Source organism: Giardia intestinalis, chromosome 2, assembly GCF_000002435.2.
Source record: "Giardia intestinalis strain WB C6 chromosome 2, whole genome shotgun sequence".
NCBI lineage: Eukaryota > Fornicata > Diplomonadida > Hexamitidae > Giardia > Giardia duodenalis.
In genome coordinates, this window is record NC_051857.1 from 837,716 (window position 1) to 857,977 (window position 20,262).

General features: G+C 46.0%; 1 protein-coding gene across 1 annotated transcript; it reads right to left on the minus strand.

Moving 5' to 3' along the window:
• Window positions 1-20: 20 nt before the first annotated feature.
• Window positions 21-20,240, minus strand: GL50803_0015485 (uncharacterized protein; the record flags this gene model as incomplete). The annotated part of the gene is made up of 1 exon (XM_001706173.1): window positions 21-20,240. The coding sequence occupies one exon, from the start codon at window positions 20,238-20,240 to the stop codon at window positions 21-23; it is 20,220 nt and encodes a 6,739-aa protein (XP_001706225.1).
• Between the last annotated feature and the right edge of the window lie 22 nt (window positions 20,241-20,262).

The following is a 20,262-nucleotide window of genomic DNA, read 5'->3' on the forward strand; positions in this document are numbered from 1 at the left end:
GTTTATCAGTAGAGGTATTATCAGTAGAGATAGCCTGTACTGCAGTATGCCCCCTTAATGGAGACGTCAAGAGGTTGGAGGCCTGTTTTGTTTCTTAGGAACAACTGCATCCCACTGATGGTGCCCTCGATGATTACTGGAATGGACACGAAGCACGTTGCATGCTCATTTTCTTCTGCTGAGCAGTACGATGCTCCATCTATCCCTATCAGATCGTCAATCCCGTCTTCTGCGTCCAATGCATCGCCTGTCTTATTTGCATCTCCCATTTCAGTAGTTGTTCCAACTAGGCCAGATTTATACATGTCCAGTGCTGTTTTGAGGTCGCTTCTATTCAGGCAACTGTTGTTATGCTCACAGTAATCAGTGTCTACCAAGACAGCGTAGAAAGTATATGATTGAGTATAGCCAAGAACAGACTCTGGTGTAGCGTCAGCGACGGTGTCCTCTATAGGGTCGTAAGCGATATTGAACAGTCGGAAGCCAGTTAGCTTTATCATGAATAAATCGGTGCTTGGTTTCTCACGCGCTTTCTTATCAAGTTTTTTCTTTTTGGCAACGTTAATTGAAAAGACAAGATTATTCTGGCAATCTATTTTATATTGTTGGATTGCGGTTGGTCTGCTGGCCAGTAGCACAAAGGTCTTCCGTTCTCTGTCCCTGCCTTTCCCAGTTGACTGGTGGAGGAGCATTGCCCATTTGAGAATGTTCCCTAACACGGATTGGTAGATATCTACCCTAAGCTCCCAATACATGTCGCTATATATCTTAAAGACGGGCGCACGCTCTGTGAGGGATGTTCTGAAGTAGGGAAGGGTGGTTCTCCTGGTCTGACAGTAGCCATCTGAAAGATACAAGATTGTCCTAATGCTCTTCAGCAAGTCTGCCTCTTCTTGTTGAATAGTAGTGTCTGCAAACATATTCTTATACACGGGATGGCCATCTAGGTATGTCATTACCTCCTGGGAAAGACCAATAGTAAAGATCTCCCGGTACATTCTATTACAGAGGGAATTGTCGTATGTGATAGGCACCATATTAAAGACTTGGTATTTGAGCGCTTCAAGAGATGAAAGATCGCTAGCCGTTAGTTGCGTTAGCCGCTCTGCCTCAGCTGGGGACCTTTCCTTCTGAGAACTGTCCTTTAAAATGATGTTATGCTCATACCGCTTAATCGTCTTCAATATGCGCTCGATGGCCAATGCCCCCTCTTCATTGGGAAGCCTAAGGAAGGACGCTGTCTTGCTATCACAGGACACCTTTTCAATCTGCCTGGTTCTAGGTACAATCTTCGTCAGCTCGGTGGCAGTAACTTCAAGCCTATTCTCCAGCAGTGTGGCATCATCGTTTAAGGCCTGTCTGGTAAGAACACTTGTCCCCTCGCTTGTATGCGTGTTTTGAGTTGATAGTGCAGAGCTGGTACTACCTACGCTTGACATAGACAGGGAGCTAAGGGCCTCTGATGATTCATCGCACTGTGCGTTTCTAATATCTAGAAGGATGTCCTCGATCTCACTGGTGTCAGCCTCAACTGATGCCCGTCCTAACCTAGCCCTGGCAATAGTCAATGCAAGCGATGCCTGGTCAAATTTGCCATCTAGTATGAGATGCACAGAGGACGCATCTGCAAGCCACTTACAGGGCATACCGAAGAGCATTTTAGGAACATTGTGACTGTAGTAAGTGCTTAAAAATGCCACTGTTGGGCCCGAGATTGCTGGATGCGGGCCAAAAAAGTTGCAATATATGGATAGGTGGGCTTCCCGATCTGACTGATGAATGTCCAAAGCCGGTGACACATTACCAGCTTTCTTTGCGCTGATAGAGGCTTCATCTTGGCTCCTAGCAGCAAGTATATACTCTGATATAAGCTGCGATGACAAGGAAAGCATTCCTTCAGCCTTTTTCATCCCAATAAGATGTAGCAGAGACGTTAGAAATCTTGAGTCTGAATACATACGTCCACGATCGCTTTTCAGCAGTGCATTCTGAAGTAGTAGCGAGCAGTATAGCGCAAAACTCTTGCTATTTAGGCTGGAAAGGTCCAAATCGTGCTTTTTAAAGACGCACAGGGAGATTGTCACTAGATACACCACAGCGTCTGAAAGTGTCTTTGGGCCTTCTATATAGTAACGAGAGCCATTAGATATAGACATAAATACTCCCAACGAATAGCTGAGACTATTGTATTGCACCTGGGGATTGCTGGCGGCCATATGGTGGGTGTCTGCTTCATTTTCTAAGAGCCTTGAGCGCTGCTCCTTACGAGATATAGCTTCCTCGGCATAGAATTGGCCTACGTGGACGGGAATCAGCACAATCAGTAGGCTTGCTGCCCTCCATCCTTTGTTATACATCGTTATGAGCCTGTCAATTGTTTCCTTTGTGTCAATAGAAGCATCAACAATAACCGTTTTTGTTCGGAAATCATCCTCGGTCGGCCTAGACGTTATTACGCATGGAGCCAACTTGAGCTCATCGAAGAGACTACGTTCCAACCTGTCAATGACAAGGTCCAGTATGCTCATACCTTCCTCATAGAAGATAACAAGAGTGCAAGAGCCTATTCCATCGGCATAACTCCTTGACGACATCTTCCGCTCGTAGCGTGTGTCTGTAGTGAGCATAGGCTTAATGCAATGAGCGGGATCGTAGGTGTGGGAACTTTTCCCTATGGTTGCTATATCGGGAATGTATCCACACACCATTATGATGTACCAGACTATCCCTATCACTGCTGGATACGTCAATTCAGGAATGAGGTTTTGGTTTTTACAATATGCTTCGTGTGCTTCTTTGAGGATGGTATCTCTATGTTGTATTTCGTTTCTGAAGCTACATAACCTATTGGCTGTGCCAAAAAGCTTGAAGTTTTGAGACAAATGTAACTGTGTGATTGATAAGCTAAAGACCAACGACTGGAGCACGTTATTATAGCATGGAACCTGCAAGTCAGTAGGAAGAGGGAGCTCCGCATTGCTATGGTATATATTCTCACACTCTTCCGTAAACAGAGGCGTGATGTAGGACTGCTCGGATACATTACCAGTCTTATCTGTGGTGGATGCATGAGCCTTCTGAGATTCCTTGAAGATGTAATGGCCAAGTATCATTTTGTATGGATCTAAGCTTGTCACTAGACTGACAAACATAAAGTTGTTGCTTGTGAAGTAGTCCAGCCACGAGAGTACTCGCTCTGAATGGGGGTAAAGTAGTGAGATGTTCCTCCATGTATAATTAGTTGCTATGGATGCCTGAAATGAAAATGGTGCTGTATCCATGAGGTCTCTGGCTCGCTGACACCGCTCGTCGTGGATGTTATAGAATGGGCTAACTCGAATAGCCTTTTCTCGCAAATCCGAGCTTAAAATGAACCTGAGAAGAAATAGGTTATCTATGGAACATTCGCTGAGAGCACACGAAAAGATAAGGCTCATCAAGTCGCAGACAGGCATTCCCCAGGCCTTTGGAACCATTCGGTATACTCTGGCGTTAATATAAGGAAGAAGAATATGGGATATTACGTGGGAAAGAGGTACACCCTTCCACTGAGGCGTTTCCAGTTGCTCATCTAGGTACAGGAAGAAGTGCGCAAAGAAATGATCGGTGAAGATTCGTGCTAAGGTAGGCATCACACAGCTCAGCTTCTGGCATATGATGAGAATGGAAACCATGCCCCTTGCACAATGCTTGGCAAACTCTGCTTTAGATGCTAGTTCAGTCGCCTCATGCTCAAGCTGTAGCCGAAAGTTTGCAAGAGCAATAGATCGCTCACAGAGGCGCATAGCCAACTCTAAGTCAAAATATGAAACGGGTGTGGTCAGAAGGAACGTCATCTCATCACAAGTATCGTGGTTCAGACAGTTTCTTCGCTGCTTGCCTAACCTTTGACCGGAGGAGACATCGTCTTCATTCTCATCCAGCAGGTGAACGAATGTCCCTGGATTCATGATTGCCTTTTTCAGATGGGTCCCATGCTTCTCAATGACAAACTTACTGTTGATTTCACTGCTTCTCTTCAGCAATCTCATGAGATCAGCTGTGGAAAAAAGAAGACGATGTCCCATCATTGGTCGCGTCTTCTCCAGTGGAGTGGTGAGATACAAGAGAACGTTCTGCAGGTGAGCTTCTGTAAAACTGTATGTTTGTACCACTTGTAGTTCAAGAGCACTTGGAGTCTGTAGTTCTAAATATTTTAGATATAGATTGATATTGGAATACTTTGGCTGGATCAAGATAGAAGAGTTAATCACTTCAAAGCTCATGATCCCAGAGGCCACAATTGAGCTGAACTTTGTCCCCTGAGATAGACCAATATAGTACCTGTATTCATGAAGAGGACGCACGGGGGTGATAGATATGCCGTTCAATTTAATGGGGGACTTCTTGTCTGACACACGAGATCCAACTAACTTGAAGAGCGCCATGAGAGTGCGCATGTTGAGGACGGAGATTTCGCTTTCATGGGCGTTCGTCTGATGCACGTTAATTTGAGTGATATTTTCAAAGAGCACGTTTGTAAACCCTATCGCCTTGTCTTGGGAGAAGGCCTTGGCCAGCTCCAAGTTGAATGTGGCAACGTTCTGTGCTGCATTTATCCAATAAATGATCCCGACAAGGCTTTCCAGAGTGTACCGCCCATCGTTTCCGCGGCATGCTGCTAGCTCTTCCTTGCGCTCTTCATATTCCTGAGGAGTCGTTGTAATGAAGTGGAGCTCAGAAGCGATAGCAAGCGGAAGTGCGAGAGCCTTTTCAATGAAACACAAACGTGTCCCCAGAGAAATTGCAAGGATCAGGCTTAGTATTTCTTGTAGCACCGTAGCGTTTGCAAAGAAGATGAACCGCGTCAAGTAGCATGCTGCGCCCACATCCCATTGCGGATAGAAGGAGTCTAGACAGATCCCTAAAAAGGCAGATGGAAAGGCGGTGAGGTTAAAGGGCAGTGTACTGTTGCGGGCCATGAGTATCTCTGAATAATTCTTTCCTGGTGGAGGAGCGTTTGCCTTAAACACTTCGCTTGATTGGTGAGCCTCAGCAAACGGTACATCACAATCATCGAACATACACGTGATAGTATCTATGATGTCACGTAGATACGTATCTGTGATGACATCTAGACCCGCTTTGCTAGACCCAAACAAGGTATCTGCAAAGCCCCCAGTTCCTGCATTATGAATAATTGATAGCCTATCAAATCCAGTTGTCTTAAGATGTTGAGAAAGAGCTGTTTCAAATGCTTCATCAGAGGCGATTGCGTCCTTACGGAGTGATCCGGCATATACACGTGCTACAGCTGCAGGGCAGTCACAGGGGGCGTTGCGAAGTAACACAAGTGCACGTTTGTAATAAGGATAGAGATAGTTCTTCAGAAGTGTTAAATTATCTTTGTACGCTATGATATTTTCGCGTATCGTTGGAGAAAACATTTGGCAATAGATTCCCGTGTTTAGCAACTTGATTGTTTGCAAAAGAATATCACAAGAATGTAGAAATGCAGTGTAGTATCTCACACGCTGCTCGTACAGTAGTTTTGAGAGCTCTGCGAACCTTTCAAAGGTCAGAAAAATCGAGTCCGGAAGAAGATTGGCGGTGACAAATAAATAGACATGCAGTGTAGCTGCTGCGACCGCCTCTGTAGTAGCTAGAATATGAATGTAGCGGACTCCTCGATACCTCTTGCCCTGTGCATCGAGGCCGGCAATGTCCTGTTTGTATCCAGCTGCTAGTGTAAAATAGTTGCGATTTAGCGAAAAGTAGCGCTGATTCTCCGAGAGTAAGAGCAGGGGAATACTACTCAAGACAGACTTCCGTACCAAAGATGTGTTAGCAATAGAGAAGCTCACTGCACGAGACATAGACGAAGAACCATGAGCAGCAGCCGTGTCTTCTGTCCCAGACTGCATTGAGATAGCACTGATGTCTGTTGCAAAGTGCCTTAGCACCGGGCTTTCCGGGAGCTTCATACCAATTGGGGTAGGCATGTCCGCAATAAGGAGGATGGCTAAATTGCGAGACGCTATACTAATTAGTGTACTAGTATCTATGACGACACCCAATTTGTGACGCTCGCTAGCTAAAAGGCAGAGAGTAACTAGCTCAGCTGGTGTAAATAACCGTAAAGAAATGTTTCCAGCATGGCCCAAGGACGACAAGCCATGAATGACCTTAAGAGAGTCTACGTGCTGCAGATGCGCAAGGGAACTGACCACGAAGAAGGAGTATGTTGGTTCAATCCAGACATGCTCGAGAGACGAGATGTTATAAATGGCGAAGAACTCACGCAAATGGGCATCAAGTATATTGCTGGAGATTATGTCTGGGTTCACCCCGTTGTTGACCTTGCAAAACTGCAGGGCCTCCATGAACGTTATTGACTTTAGCGCGAGTATGGGATTGATCTGTAAGGCCAATAAGAAGACTCCTCGAAGAAGGTAGTATACCATCTGCGACTCTCCGCGACGACCTACATTGCTTATCAAGGATTTGATGAACTCATCAAATATACTGGACGGTACTTGGGAGGGGGTTAACTTTTCTGTAGAGATGCTCAGCCCCGAAGAAGAGTTTTTGGCAGCCTGTACTACATCATCGCTCAAGTCCAGGTTTTGCTGAGTCAAGAACACGTCTACACTCAGAATAATCTTGTATGTTTTTCTATCAAGAGACTCGTCTGCTGATTGTGTCTGTGTCGTATCATCTATATCAAAAGCAGAATACTTCTCTAGTTGACGCTCTATTTCTAAGCTATCGCGGACCTTTATATCTAGGTGTTGCGCCAGCTTAGTTTTAGTGATCAATGTAGAAGATGACGACTGCGTCCGGTCCTTGCTTGCAGCGTCCTTTTTCACAGAGCCTAGGGCTGCAGCTATAGCGGCACGTGTACTGTCATCATTAACCTCCTTGGCACCTGTTGAAGCAGTGCTTTCTTTGTAAACCTGAGTGTCTAGCGTTGCCGGACCAAGGGTGTATTCCATTCCACTAGATGGAACGCGGAGAAGGAGCTTGATGAGCGCTCTACCGCCGTACAGCTTGTAGCCCCCAAACGAAGCCAGCATAAGAACAATATCTAGTAGAGAGCTGCTAATATCTTGCTTTCGAAGAATTGTGGTAATTATATCCAGCTGTAGCCGGGAGAAGTATTCCAGTGCACTATCTCCATGCTGCTTTCGGAACCCGTGTGGATTGCGCAGGCTTTGGAGCATCATTAAGACGCTTTTCTCACGCAGCTCTAGATCATATTGAATGGTTAGGTGCACGGTGAAAATTCTGTTGGCCAAGCCTGGTGAACACCTTGTCACTACATACTTGGTGAAGGCGTGAATATACGCCTTGAAGACTTCACTACTACTCTGTCTTAATCCTAGAGATGTCTGGGAGCTTATTTTCACGCCTCTGAAAGCTTTTAATCCGAGAAGAATCTTTAGCTTCTTCCGCATTTCTATGTAGCCCCGCATCTGCACACACAGAGATGGCACAACGCAGCTCTCCTCAAACTTTGTTAAGGACGGATCTGTTGCGGTTTTTTGTGACTGTTTTTCTGGTTTGGGGCCATCTACTCGTAAAATTGCTGGAGGCTGACGAAGGTGAGGTTTAAAGGAAGAATAGGACCCTGCCACCTCCGAAAGACTTTGATCGTTGCTTGCTTCAGATGTATCACAGGTACCATCTATGACTGTGTCACTGTCAGACGCTTCTGAGTCTTCCAGGATCTGCGAGTTTTCGCGCGCAATTCGAAGAGTTTCGGTTTCCCATGACAGCTCCATTTGTAACTTTGTTACCCCGCAGAGTTCTAATAGCTTATTAGCCTTTGCAAAAGCAGCCGTATCAGAGCTAGTAAGAATACCCCAGGGACCGATTGGACTCAGCTTGCCCATAGCGAGTGATCCACGTAGGGCATCTATAATGTTGATTATGGTTGGGGCTGTGATTTCAGAAATGAAACGAAGCGCCAAGAAGACAGAAGACGCAGTAAAAAGCCGCATTTGGATGTCCTGGACTTGATCTGTGGAGAAAATGCTGAGCCGTTTCATCTCTGCAAGCAGGCGAAGAAGGCTTACAGGTATTTGATCTTTTACGAGCAAGAGACCGTCAATGAGTTGCTTGATCCATGTGGCAGAAAGCTCATTTAATGAAGTTATGGCTTGATCTGTGGTCAAGTTGAATCCAGGAGCTATCTTCGTAGTTTCATTAGCACTAGCTTCTTCTTGGCAATTTAATCCGGGATACACTCTAGTAAGTATGGAGGAGATGTCGAGATATCGTCTTTGGTTTAGCAAGAGATCAATCAGGAAAGCGCGTCCAGTGTCAGGAACCACTATGTTAATTAGTTGGCTGCACTGGAGTTGCGGTGGATAAAATTCGCTCTCAAAGGTAATAGAAAGGGTTGGTGCGTCAACGGTTCCTAAGAGGGATTGGTGACTATCGCCCTCTGGAGATATTGATATATTGCCGGGAGAATTGAGAGAGAGAACACGTTCTCCCAGGAAAAGAGCGACTATATCTAGACCGGCGTGCTTTGTAAGCTCGTCGAGCACACTTTCTTGGGCCTGCTCAAACTTGCCATTGTCTAGAAAAAGAACGGTAAAGTGCATATGGAGGATCTGTCGGCCTGGAAACCTGAGTTCGTTGCCGTTGGTCAGATACAATTCACGGGCTGCATCTGCCAAAAAGATCTTATTTTCCTCACAACTGCTGGGTAGGTAGAGCTGCATCACAGAATATTCATGGATGAGAGCATGTGCAGCTTGAATCAGCGTTGTCTTTCCAGAATAACGAGGACCGAGCAGGTGGACGGAGACACCGCCCAGAATGCAGATTGCAATGAAGAAAATAAGCTGAGAGCGAAGCATGTCAAAGTGTAGAGCAAGCTTGTGTACAGATGTCGGCTTCAGATAGTTGTCCGTCTGAGAGCTGGTCATCAAACTCTGGCCAAACTTGTAAGGAAGAAACTTTAGATAAGTGTAGTGGTTTGTCTGCTCTTTTATAGCTGAAGATGTGCGAGAGGATTGCTTAGCAAGAGGGCCTGTCGTCAACGGAGGAACTACAGCCCCGGCACTTGCATTGCCATCACGTTTGTGCTTTGCTGACTTCAGTATAGGGTTTGTTGATCGCTTGTTAGGCATATTTCCATGTGCCCTGTTTGCAGAGGTGTACTGCATGTATGATCCTTTCTCAGTTACAACCGCCAAGTATGCATACTTATGTTGCTCGTAAGGATACTCTGGCGGTAGCGTCTCTTCAATGTGCGTAAGACACACCTCCAGGCTCTTCTGAAGAAGCTTGTCATTAGAGAACCTACTGAGAAGAAGGGGGATGGTATGCTTGCTGTGAAAGCTAAGGTACTTCATCCAGAGTTTAGAGAGCCTGTGCACTTTCCCTCTTATGTACTGAACGTATGCCAAAGACACGCTAGTCCAGACAGCAGCGAAGACAGGACATAGGAGATTGAAACATGCCTGCTCATAAGATTCGGCCCTATAAACATACTCTATAAGGAACTCATCCGACAGAGAAATATCAAAGAAGGTAAATCGGCGCTCTCCAAACATGGCCAAAGCGCTGGAGAATGAGCCAATATGCTCGGCACACCAAACATGCGACAGATTGATCGTTGTATGTGCCGAAAACTGAAGCTCAGCCTCTGGTTTTAGACTATTCATCAGATCCATGTTGGTCCCTTTTGGAGTCTTTGAAGGGTCTGTTTGCGTAGTTGGGCTCTTCATGCTAGGTGTCCTTGGGATAATGGTAAGGTCATGTCGTGTGGATAACGAGGATAAGGAAGGATTGATCAGGTTGGTTAATCGCGCAGTTCTGTTAGTATTGCAGCTGGCGACAGTACCTGCATCTCCACGTCTTGAACTGATGCCTCCGAGGCCCTTGCTTGACGGGCTTTGAAGGGCTGGCGGTTTGCTTTGAGTAGTAATAGAAGACTGGTGCTGAGGCTTACGTGTTAGCTGCTGATTGGTAGCCACCAATCGTTCTGCTAGTTGCTCTGCTGTGAACGAGCGCACATCTGGGGGCTTGAACACACATACCTTGCAGCAAACAAGATAGTAGTAGAATGTGCTGCGAAGGATCCTCCAGCCCCGCAGGTCTGGCGCCATCGAAAAGACCGCTGTTGCTTGGTCGAAATAATGTAATACTAAGATATAGAACAAACTGCTAATAAATCGTAGTCGTCGCAGGCCCATCTGCAGGGCCGACGCCTCATCTGTACACGGTGGTGTGCACATCTTACGGAAGTACTCCTTTGCCGTGTCTAGGTTTTCAATATTGTCTATGGTGCATTGAGTCATCTTTTCGTGAATATAGTCAAGCATGTGATTGGCAGTAGCAGAAGATAGCTTAAAAGAGTTTAGCACAAGCAATTTAATAAGGGCCTCTGTACGCATGACGGACGAGTCTATGACGATTCGGTGAGGGATCAACCCCATTGGTGTGGCCAACATTTTGTCCTCCAAAAATGATCCTGTGGTGATAACTAGAACCTTAGGGCGTCCATACTTACTGACAAGAGAGTCTCCAGTGTGAGAAGCATTGAACATTGCCGACAACTCGCAATCTAGCTCTACTCCATTCGTCATCGAGAGGTGTGGTACTGGGTTCATAAACGCTAACAAGGCGCCATACAGGCTCGGTCCCAGATTCCCTGTTGTATCATTGATAAGAAGAACAACAAGAGCAGATGACCCCAAACGGCGAATAGTATCACTGTGGTGATGTAAGTCGTTGATGGAATGGACAAAGAAGGGCTGCAAGCGTCCAAATTTGGAGAGTATTGTTGCATAACACTCTAGCACTTGTACGCTCTGATTGTTTGAGAAAAGGGCGCAAGGTCCTAATTGTAGAAACTCCAGGCAGACGAGAAGCAGATCTGTGCCCAGAGGACCTATTATATTGACCTGCTCTGATGCTGCCTCGCAGAACTGTACATACTGTGATGATAATGTTTGCTTGATGCAAGCCCAGATGTTCTGGCTCAATGAGGCAGTTGGGCTTCTGGTATAATTTATCTTAAAAGTGTCTGCTTCAGCCTGAACATTAGTAAGTTGGTTATCTTCCTGCTCACTATCATGCTGCTTATCTTGCTTCTGCGCGGTACTGTGGTCTGCTGAAGTATCATATACATGTGACCGAGATGCAGGTATATCACGCGCTAGAGCCTTCTTGAGGACGGGTTCTTCAGTACTAAGATTAAGTAACTTGTTTAGGCTAGCGACTATCTTGTGAATGTGGCTGACTTGAGCACTTGTGAGTCGAAAGGCAAAGGCAACTACCTTGATAAGAAAATCCCTTATTGAGAGGGAATAGACCTGTCCAATCAGCAAAAGAGCAGTAGTAATGGCCACACTGAAAGTGTTTGTCGTGTCACGAGCTCGTTTATATATGATATCAATATCGTCTGGATACAGTTTTGGACACGCGCTCTGCATGGCATTGAGAAGGAGAGATATCTCATAGAAGGACTCTGCGTGAGCTTCCCCCTTCTTCTTAAAGAGGTGGTAAAGAACGTGGTTGCTTGGGATAGGCATCAAGACCTCAGCGTTAGGAAGACACTTGAAGGTAGTCCGCACAAGTGTAGGGTCAAAGTGTACAATTCCGAGAAAATCCGTAAGAATGGCCCCATACAGCTGCGCCATAATCTTACAGCGGGGCTTTCCTTCCGGTAAGTCACCGCGTTCATTAGTCAACCGCGTACCTGGGGGCTGCCTGCTGCCAGTTGGTAAAGACACGGAAAGATTGCAAAGAGCCCCTGTAAGGAGGGTGTTCAATTTGGTGGCAGAAGTGGCCAAACTAGAACCAAAACTGTCAAGAAAAGCTTCTATTTTTGCCTGGTTGAATAGGCTATTCATATTACGACCAGTTGTCGAGAGGCTAATCGATCCATCTTCATGATATATGAGTTCAGGAAGGATGATGACGATGTACCCTGTGAACATGCATGTTGAAAAGTCATTCAGAGCAAGCTCTCCTGGTACCGATCCACCGCTCTGGTACTTGACAATCGGAAAGCTCCCCCGAGCAAGGTATATGGTGTTGAAGCAGTCAATCAAGCGCGCATGGTGCTCTGTTGATAAAAACTCCAGGCCATGCAGGTAGACCCCGTATCCAGCCATGAAATAGGAGATAATCTGAAGAATTATAAGGTTCGCTGGGGAATAACTGGTCAGCGAGAGAAAGATGTGCCGCGTACAGAGTAATCGACTGGTGTATTGTGCTATGATCTTAGTATCTAGAAGGTTGTATCCACGCAGCTTGTCAGAGTAGATGAATATAGGCTTGCGCTGAACAAACCCCACTATTATCTTAGCAACGACGGCTAGCTGCTTATAGTTAAGCGGCAAAGAATCCAAGATAGTCGCCTTTCCCAGATAGTGTGGGCCCAGATTGACCATGGATGACCCCACAAAGAGCTTGCAATCCTGTGTAAATGTTATAGACCCTGTAGTCCTGTGAGAATCCACGGAGACCTTTTCTTCTGAATCTCTTGCTCTAGAAGCACTGGCGGCAGAGTTAACAATATTGACTGCTGCCTTTCCAAAGCCCCGTGTCGCACACCGAAGAGTGGCATCCTCTGCAGTCATCATTACCCTTGTCGGAGGAGCAGAAGACATCTGGGATGGTTTGATGAATGCATCTGTAGTGTCGTCTCTTAGCACGGAGGAAGAAATGAACCCATAAGCAAGGCTACTTAAAATCTTATTTGTCTCCACATTAAGACTGCATCCAGCGCTCGTTAGTATGGACCGATGTATTTTTGAGTGATGGATCTGCACAAAGATCTCTCGAAGTTTGGAAATTGTTTCCATCGATAACGCCTTTGCAAAGTCCGGCTGTGAGATGGCCTCAATCCTTATACTCTTTGCCTTCTTGCGAGATCCCTTTAACGCAGCAATCTCTGCATCTGCATAGTGGTCATTATAGTATTCTATTGTTTGGTGTATAATGAGGTTTAAAAGCTGATCGTATTCGAAGACACGGGCAGCAATTGCCTTGAAGCAAAGGTATCTTTGACAGCGCCGCTGTTTGTAGTACTGTATTTTGGCAACCTTCTCTACGCTCTTTGCCAATAGCTCATCATCATTAGACATCGGCCCTGTCAACCCGAAAAGCTCTCGGCGGATGGTATTGATATAAGTCTCGGGTATTTTGTAATCTGACGAAAGCAAGGTATAGTCAACCTTTTGCTCTAAGCTGTCGTGGAGTTCTGGGCTTACCAAGTGACGCTTTAGCTGCTCGAAAATGGTAAACTTCAAAGTAAAGAAGTGGTCAACATTCCCATCCAGGTGTAGGCAAAAGACAACAGTCAGTGCATAGATTATGCTCTGGTAGAGACACTGGCAGAGAAGCTCAGAGATCCTGAGAGATATAAGAAGAAGAACCGCTCGCTTGTGTTCGCGAAGCAGACCCTCTCGATGGAGCCGCATATCATTTAGCATTCCAGAAAGAAGGAAAAGTTCTTGCGGTGCTCTGAGTCCATACTCAAAATACAGACGCTCAAAACCTGATTCTAAACCAACAATGATGATATCGGAAGGGCTAAGATGAGGAAGCGCGTGCATACTAGACTTCTTATTGAATCCTACCTCACAGTAGCTCATATTCCTGGGGTTGCCCAGGAGTACGCGATCAAAGTTAGGGAGCACTGACTGATAGACTGCAGGGCAGTAGTATAGTGTGTTGAGATTTTCTTGGAGAGAAAAGATGCTATAGAAGATGGAGGGAATCTTTGGAAGAAGAAGGGCACAGGCCACAGGCTTACCGTTGTAATGAGGAATCATCGGAATAGATAACACATGCGTGTATACATTTTCTAGAATGCTACTTAAGTCATGTGTGCAGTGGGCAAGCTGTGTGAATAACTGAGGCTTGCCAGTGATCAACGCCAGAAACGATCCCGGACCAGGGTTCACACTAGATAGCTTGTTTGCTTCACGGAGGACGTTTAGGGTGTTAAAAATGGTCCGTTTGTAGTCTCCAAAATCATTATACAAGCTAAGAAAGGACATATCTTGAACCCCGTTCCTGACAATGGTTAGTCGAGGTAGAATATATAGGAGTTCAGGGAGCAGCATAGAAACCCGACTAATAGAGATAAGTGCGCTGCGCAAGAGAAGAAGCTGTACCTCCAGTTGGCGAGCTCTTGCCTGGACTGTATGAGGGTGCTTACGAGAAAGGATGTCAGCCACGAAAAAAAGGGCCTCCCGAATGACTTTCAGCAACCCCGAGTGTACCTGGATGAAAGGTAGCACAGTTTTGCTTGCGTGCGAGAGCATACTATTAGGTGTCATGGAGCCTGCAGTGGAGGTCGGGGCACCGGAGGTACTTGCAAGCAAATTTTCCTTTGAGCCCGAACTCCAGTGGGATATTATAATACCAGATGTTTCAGGTGTTTCTTCCGCAGTTGATAATTCGTCCACATTTAGTTTGAGAGAACTAAGACGTGAAAATGCACGGGCTTTGGGACCTTTTGGCGCATTGGAGGAAGAACTGGAGGCATTCTGCTTATTCTTATCATCAGGCTCGTTGTTGGGCTGAGCCGACAGAGCCAGACTTAGCTTGCTTCCACGACGACTGGTCCCACGAGGTGGAACAGCAGATAGCTGAATTGGTGCCGTCTGGGGCTCGTCTAAGTCCTGATTCTGTTGATCCTCTTCTAGAGTAGCCATGGAGTCGGAGTTCTGCCATTTATTAAACAGTACCCCTAGCTCATTAGACAGATTGATGTGGATAACAAGTTCGCAGGGGAAGATCTGAAGGTTCTGAAGAAAGGTATCGATTTCGGCCAGCTGCAGAAGCGTCTGTGTGCTCTTTTCCGCTCGAGTAAAGATCATTCTGGCCAAACGAAGTGCATAATCAAAATCAGAAATGTCGAGAAGTTGGGCATTTGGAATCAACTTATCTTCTGTGAGGGGAAGCGAAAGTTCCTCAGCCAGCTGTTTGAAGTCAGCAGCCATGAGGGTAGGGGAACTAAGGCAGTGCAAGTAGAAAACCTTGGGGCCCAGCGTTAGTAAGTCTGCCTCAGCGGCTTGAATGGTGTCTGCCCAGAGACGAAAAGAGGGATTCTGCTTTCCTATAACGATGGCCTGAGCGGCTTCAGACAAAAGGGTCATGAAATCTTGAACGTTGGTATCTTTCAGGAGGATTGTTTGCAGATGTAAGTACCGCTGCTTTATGCTATACAGTGAAGTAATGAGTACAGATGCGGGATGAATGATGGATACAATCTCATTCGGATTGTCCGCCAAATTAAGTGTCACTCCGAGGCAGTCGGCCCAGCGGAGAGCCACTTGATGGATTTGATGCAGCACGTCGCTTATGTACAGTAGCTCATTGAAAATTTCAAATACGTTATAGAATAGATTCGGACATTCTGCTAGGGAAGTTGCGTTTTCTTCAGTATCGCATGCGGTTCTTAAATCTGCAATTTTAAGAGGTGCCGAAGATGCTGAGAGAGGGCGTGTGTCGCAAGTGCTTTCTGTTAATGCTTGAGCCAGTTCATTAGCAGAGGAACTGGATGGTCCTCCTTCTTGATTAAAAGTTAGTTTGAATAACTCTGCATCATTTATGTCAAGAGTAGACTCGTCGCTGCTTGTAACGTTACGGATAAGCATAGCTTCGGCTGGGCGAAAGTATTGAGCCATAAATCGACGACTATGGGGGCCAGAATGCAGAGAGTCCTGGATAGCAGCTGTGCGAATGGTTGCACGTGTCAATGGTTGTGTCATGCGGAGACGAGACCGCTCAACTGGGGAACGGAGCAGCTGAAACCCTTTAACGTAAGCCTGGATTGACTCAAGAAATTCCATAACAAGCTCATCTTCTAAAACCTCGAAGTTATCGTCGAGGAAGGATATATTCAAATCTTTTGTAAGGAAGAAAAAGGACTGCTTGAATTGGCGAGGGTAGAACCGTGCTATGAAGATGTCCCGATAGCTCATCCGCAGTACCTCCTTGCAGTATTCATGTAGCAGTACTGTTGTATCAGAGACCCAATCACTTAACTTTAGTAGGTGCCTTGCAAATGTACGTGTGTGAGATTTTATTATGTGCCGTGCAATCTTCTGAAGACCTGTTATCTTAAAAATTTTAACTAATAGAGCGTGTACATTGAACGATCGGTGGGGAGCATTGTTGAAGTAGTCTAGTGTGACAGCAAACTCAGAATCGTTAGTAGCATCAGAGGCGGGTGCAGAAGGGTCAACCGCTGCGAAGCAAGAAAGCAGATCTGCAGACAGTGGAGGCAGAACATCGTTAGGAACATTATCTGGTGTATTAGTGCATACTTGCTCTGTATGGGGATTACAGTCCGCTCGAATAGATTGCACATCTGTGCCTGAGCCATCTTCTAGTGTGTTATTCTGTACAGGTGCGCTGCTCTCACTACTGTATAAAGCCGAAAAGGATCCCCATACACAAGAAGCATCGGGAGCAGGCTTAGCCACTTGAACAGAAAGAAAGTCCAAATACCCGCTTTCTAGAAGACGCATTTCCATAAGCAGATCCACCAATACTAGACCTGTTGGTATCCACGACTTTACAAAATTGTCGTAACATTCGAGGCCATTGATCATTAAGGCAAGGTCATCCGGAGACTTGGGTTCTTTCCCCATGATAGACTCTGTCAAAACGACTATTCGAAAGAGATGCGAAGTAACCGTTCTCACTATGAGATGGGTATGATCAGCTACAGTCCTGCGAAGGGTACACATGGCCTTGATGACTGCTGCCTTGAACTGCAGGTTGTTAAATCGAATAACCTTATTCCCAATTAGCGAAGGAAGCGATATAATATGATTGAGAAGAAAATTATCTATTTTAGATGTTAGGATAGTAGCATTGTGAACGAGCTTCATTAGAACCGAGGGCTTCTGATGTAGTAATATTTCAACATCGTTGAACGTCAATAGCCGAGGCTGCAAGGAATCGGCACTAGGATCAGTAGTACTTTCTACACCTTCTACACTATATACCACTAATGCGTCTTCCGAACTGTCTTGGATTTCAGTCTTAAGACTGACTCCTTGGGTCTTTGAAACATCTATAGCGGCAACATCATCTCTGGACAAAAATAGCAAATTATAACCACCAATATCTAAATTAAATATAATCTGTGGTGGAAGAGATATTGGTTGCGGGGCTTCGAGGATAGGGCAGGTCTGCTGAAGAACGGTTTTATCTGCAAGCTTCCGCAACTCTTTAAGCCCAACCTCATCAATAAGAATATCACATGCTAGCCGTATGACGCCAATAAGCGAGTCGAATAGATCTCCAAAAAGTCCTTTAGTAGGCTCTGAAGCTGGAGACACAGAAATCTTATGATCACACTCCGAGCACATATCTAGAAACGGCTTGCATCCATAGATGTCATCATTAGTCAGGGCTACCTTTTGGTAGGATTGGTTTTCGTGATCTAGTTGATATTGGAAGATTGTCTCTACCCACTCAGCAAGAAGAGCCTTTCGGCGAGCCAAGAGCCCAGCAATTAACTGGGAGTCTGTCTTGCTAAGTCGTGTATACTCCAACATATCTGTCTCTGAAATAAGCCCAGAATATGCAGAGAAAATCTCCTTAGCCAGATCTACATCGTTTGTAGAACGTGGTCTTTGCTGAGAGACACTAACCATATTGGCACCATGTGCGCCTTTCCAACCTGGAGCACTTATGAACGGCGTCTTCTTGGCCTGGGCCTCTTGCTGCACTTTCGTGAGTGTGCTTGAGATAATCTTATCTAGTGGTGCACTCCTCAATGGAGCTAAAATCTGTGCCTCAAGCGCCCTATATTCTTCAAGCACCTTTGTGGAACCCACATCTGCTGATAAGAAGACCAGATCGTCCCTAGGGATAATGCCTCTTGCAACGTAGGTTTTAAAGAACTCCTTGATAATTATGTAGAGATAGTTTGAGCTATCGAGTGCACAGAAAAATAGCTCACGGAGAGAATCGATAATTGCCTCAGGAGGCGGATTGGTGTACAATCCCGTTATGTCTGTCTTACTCTGGTTGATATCTGCTACAAAATCCAGTTCAATTTGCAGTACGTTGGCAAGGGTGTCCTGCTCCTCATCAACTGGAAATAATCCTAGTGTTTCAAGGCGCTCCAGAAGTGAACTCTTGACGAGCCCATCGGGATGAGCCAAAGGTCGTTGATCGGAAACTGCTCTGCCGCTCATGACGTCCATGTATTCGAGCATGTCTGTCTGCCACTTCAATGCTGCATCTGCGTATTCATCTGCGCAAATATTGGCTAGGATGCGCACAAAGAGCATATAGACCTTTATGATATCCTCCGGGCATCTCAATGTGGACTGCTGTGCTTCGTTTGCTCGCATCGTTCGAACGTACTCCTCACACATGATGCAGGCAACAGAGGACAAGAGCCGCTCTACAAGGAACTTATTCAGATGTGTGTAGAACTGAGCCTTCCTGAGCTTCACTCCTCTCTTTTGTCTATTTCTAGACGATACCACTGCCTTTTTTAATCGCACAATCAGTTCTGTTTTGTAAGTGGGTAGCTGCTCTTCCTTAATCAATGAGGCAATAGCACTTGCAATCCTGGAATTAGACGATAAATCTTTAGTAGTACATATTAGATTGTAAAGGTTAGACCCTAGAACAAAGTGTATAAAGTCCACATAGGTGGATGGTACCAAGCAGTCTGAGAATAGAACCACTAGATCCACTACTTCTTCCCGAAGACTATCTAGGAAAGGAACGATATTATAAAACGGATGTGTCTGTAGCGAGTTAGTCTCAAGGAACTGGAATATACAAATGAGGGCATCGATCAGGGTGTGAAGGTCGGTGTCTCCGATGGATCCCAAAGACAATACAAATAGATGTATCTTTGGAAGAAGAACTGCAAGGTATTTGTTTAGAATTCTCTGGAATTGCTTTTCAAACTTGGTGGACGAAGTTAGGGCAGCGTAACAAGTTCTGAATCGTTCTCTACTATTAGATTTGTTGATTGCACGGTCATAATCATCTTCAAGATGCTTCAGGAGTGCATCGCAATTACAGGATACTCGTTGATAGAGGTCTCCGATGTCCACAAGATTATCTTGAGCGCAGGTTGCAAACAGGCTAAGACCTGATTGTAATAAGAGCGTATCACAGACAAATGCATTCTTCGTTGTTGACATGTCCAAAGCGTTTTTCACTGCCGTCAACGAAAGAAGGTATTCCTCTGAAAGGTTCTTCAAGAGACGTTTCTTCAGTCCCACCAGATCAGAGCCATCAGGGAATCTCAGTCGCCTGAGCTCACGGTCTACGAGGTCACTTAAGCATGTATAAGCTTTGTGGTGGAAAAGAGGATTGTACCGTGAAAAGTAAAGATCACCTATGCAAATAACCAGTGGCTTCCTTGCATGATTCTTAGCACCGCCACTAAGGGAAGCCGATACTTCTGAAACCACATCGCTGTACTCTGTGTCAAGTATTCCCGAAGCTTCTGTGGGCTCATCGTCTGCGACATCGTATCCTGGCTGCCTTATGCCCATGTGTGACAGCTCAGTCGGTGTCAAGGCGCCCAGAAACGCCTGATTGCATCGCGGTGGAACAACCAGCTTCTGGACCAGATTCGTTTCTGCGGTCTGAAGAGTCTGGCATATGGTCTTCGCAGCAGACTCTGTTTCCTCTACAATTCTGACTGCCATGCCACTATCAGCAGCCACGGAGGATTGCAGCAAGTCACGAGGGAGCTTGGTCTCCTTCAAATAGGCAGAGTAGGCCAGCGTCCCAAGTGTCCCGACGAGGCCACCCTGTCGAAAGTGAGGCACAAGCATCAACGCGCTCGTCGGAACAGTCACAAAGAGCTCCAGCAACTCTGCATTATACGCCGACGGGACTCGAACGACGGCTTGCCTCGTTCGTGGGCTGATGGAAAGGAGATAAGCAGGCAGAATACCATGCGCGCTGTAACGATAGAGAACCGGCAGGCCACCACAGAGCCTGTCCATGTCTGCCACGAATATGGAGCACACGTGCGGAGAGGGGGCCACAGCATTGCTCTTGTCCCATTGTGTGCATGAACTATTCAATGGAATCGCTGACGAGCTCGATCTGTGCTCTCCGACTGGGCGGGCCTGCGGTGGCAACTCGACGTTAACACCTGACCCACCTGCGCTAGAAGCTGTCTTGCTCGGCGCTTTATGCAGTTCTTTATGTTCTGGCTTAATATGTTCACTCTTCTTAAGGGATTCGCCACCCAGCATCGCTGGTACACGAAGTGGCTGGGTCATTCTATTTTAACTCTGCCTTGAG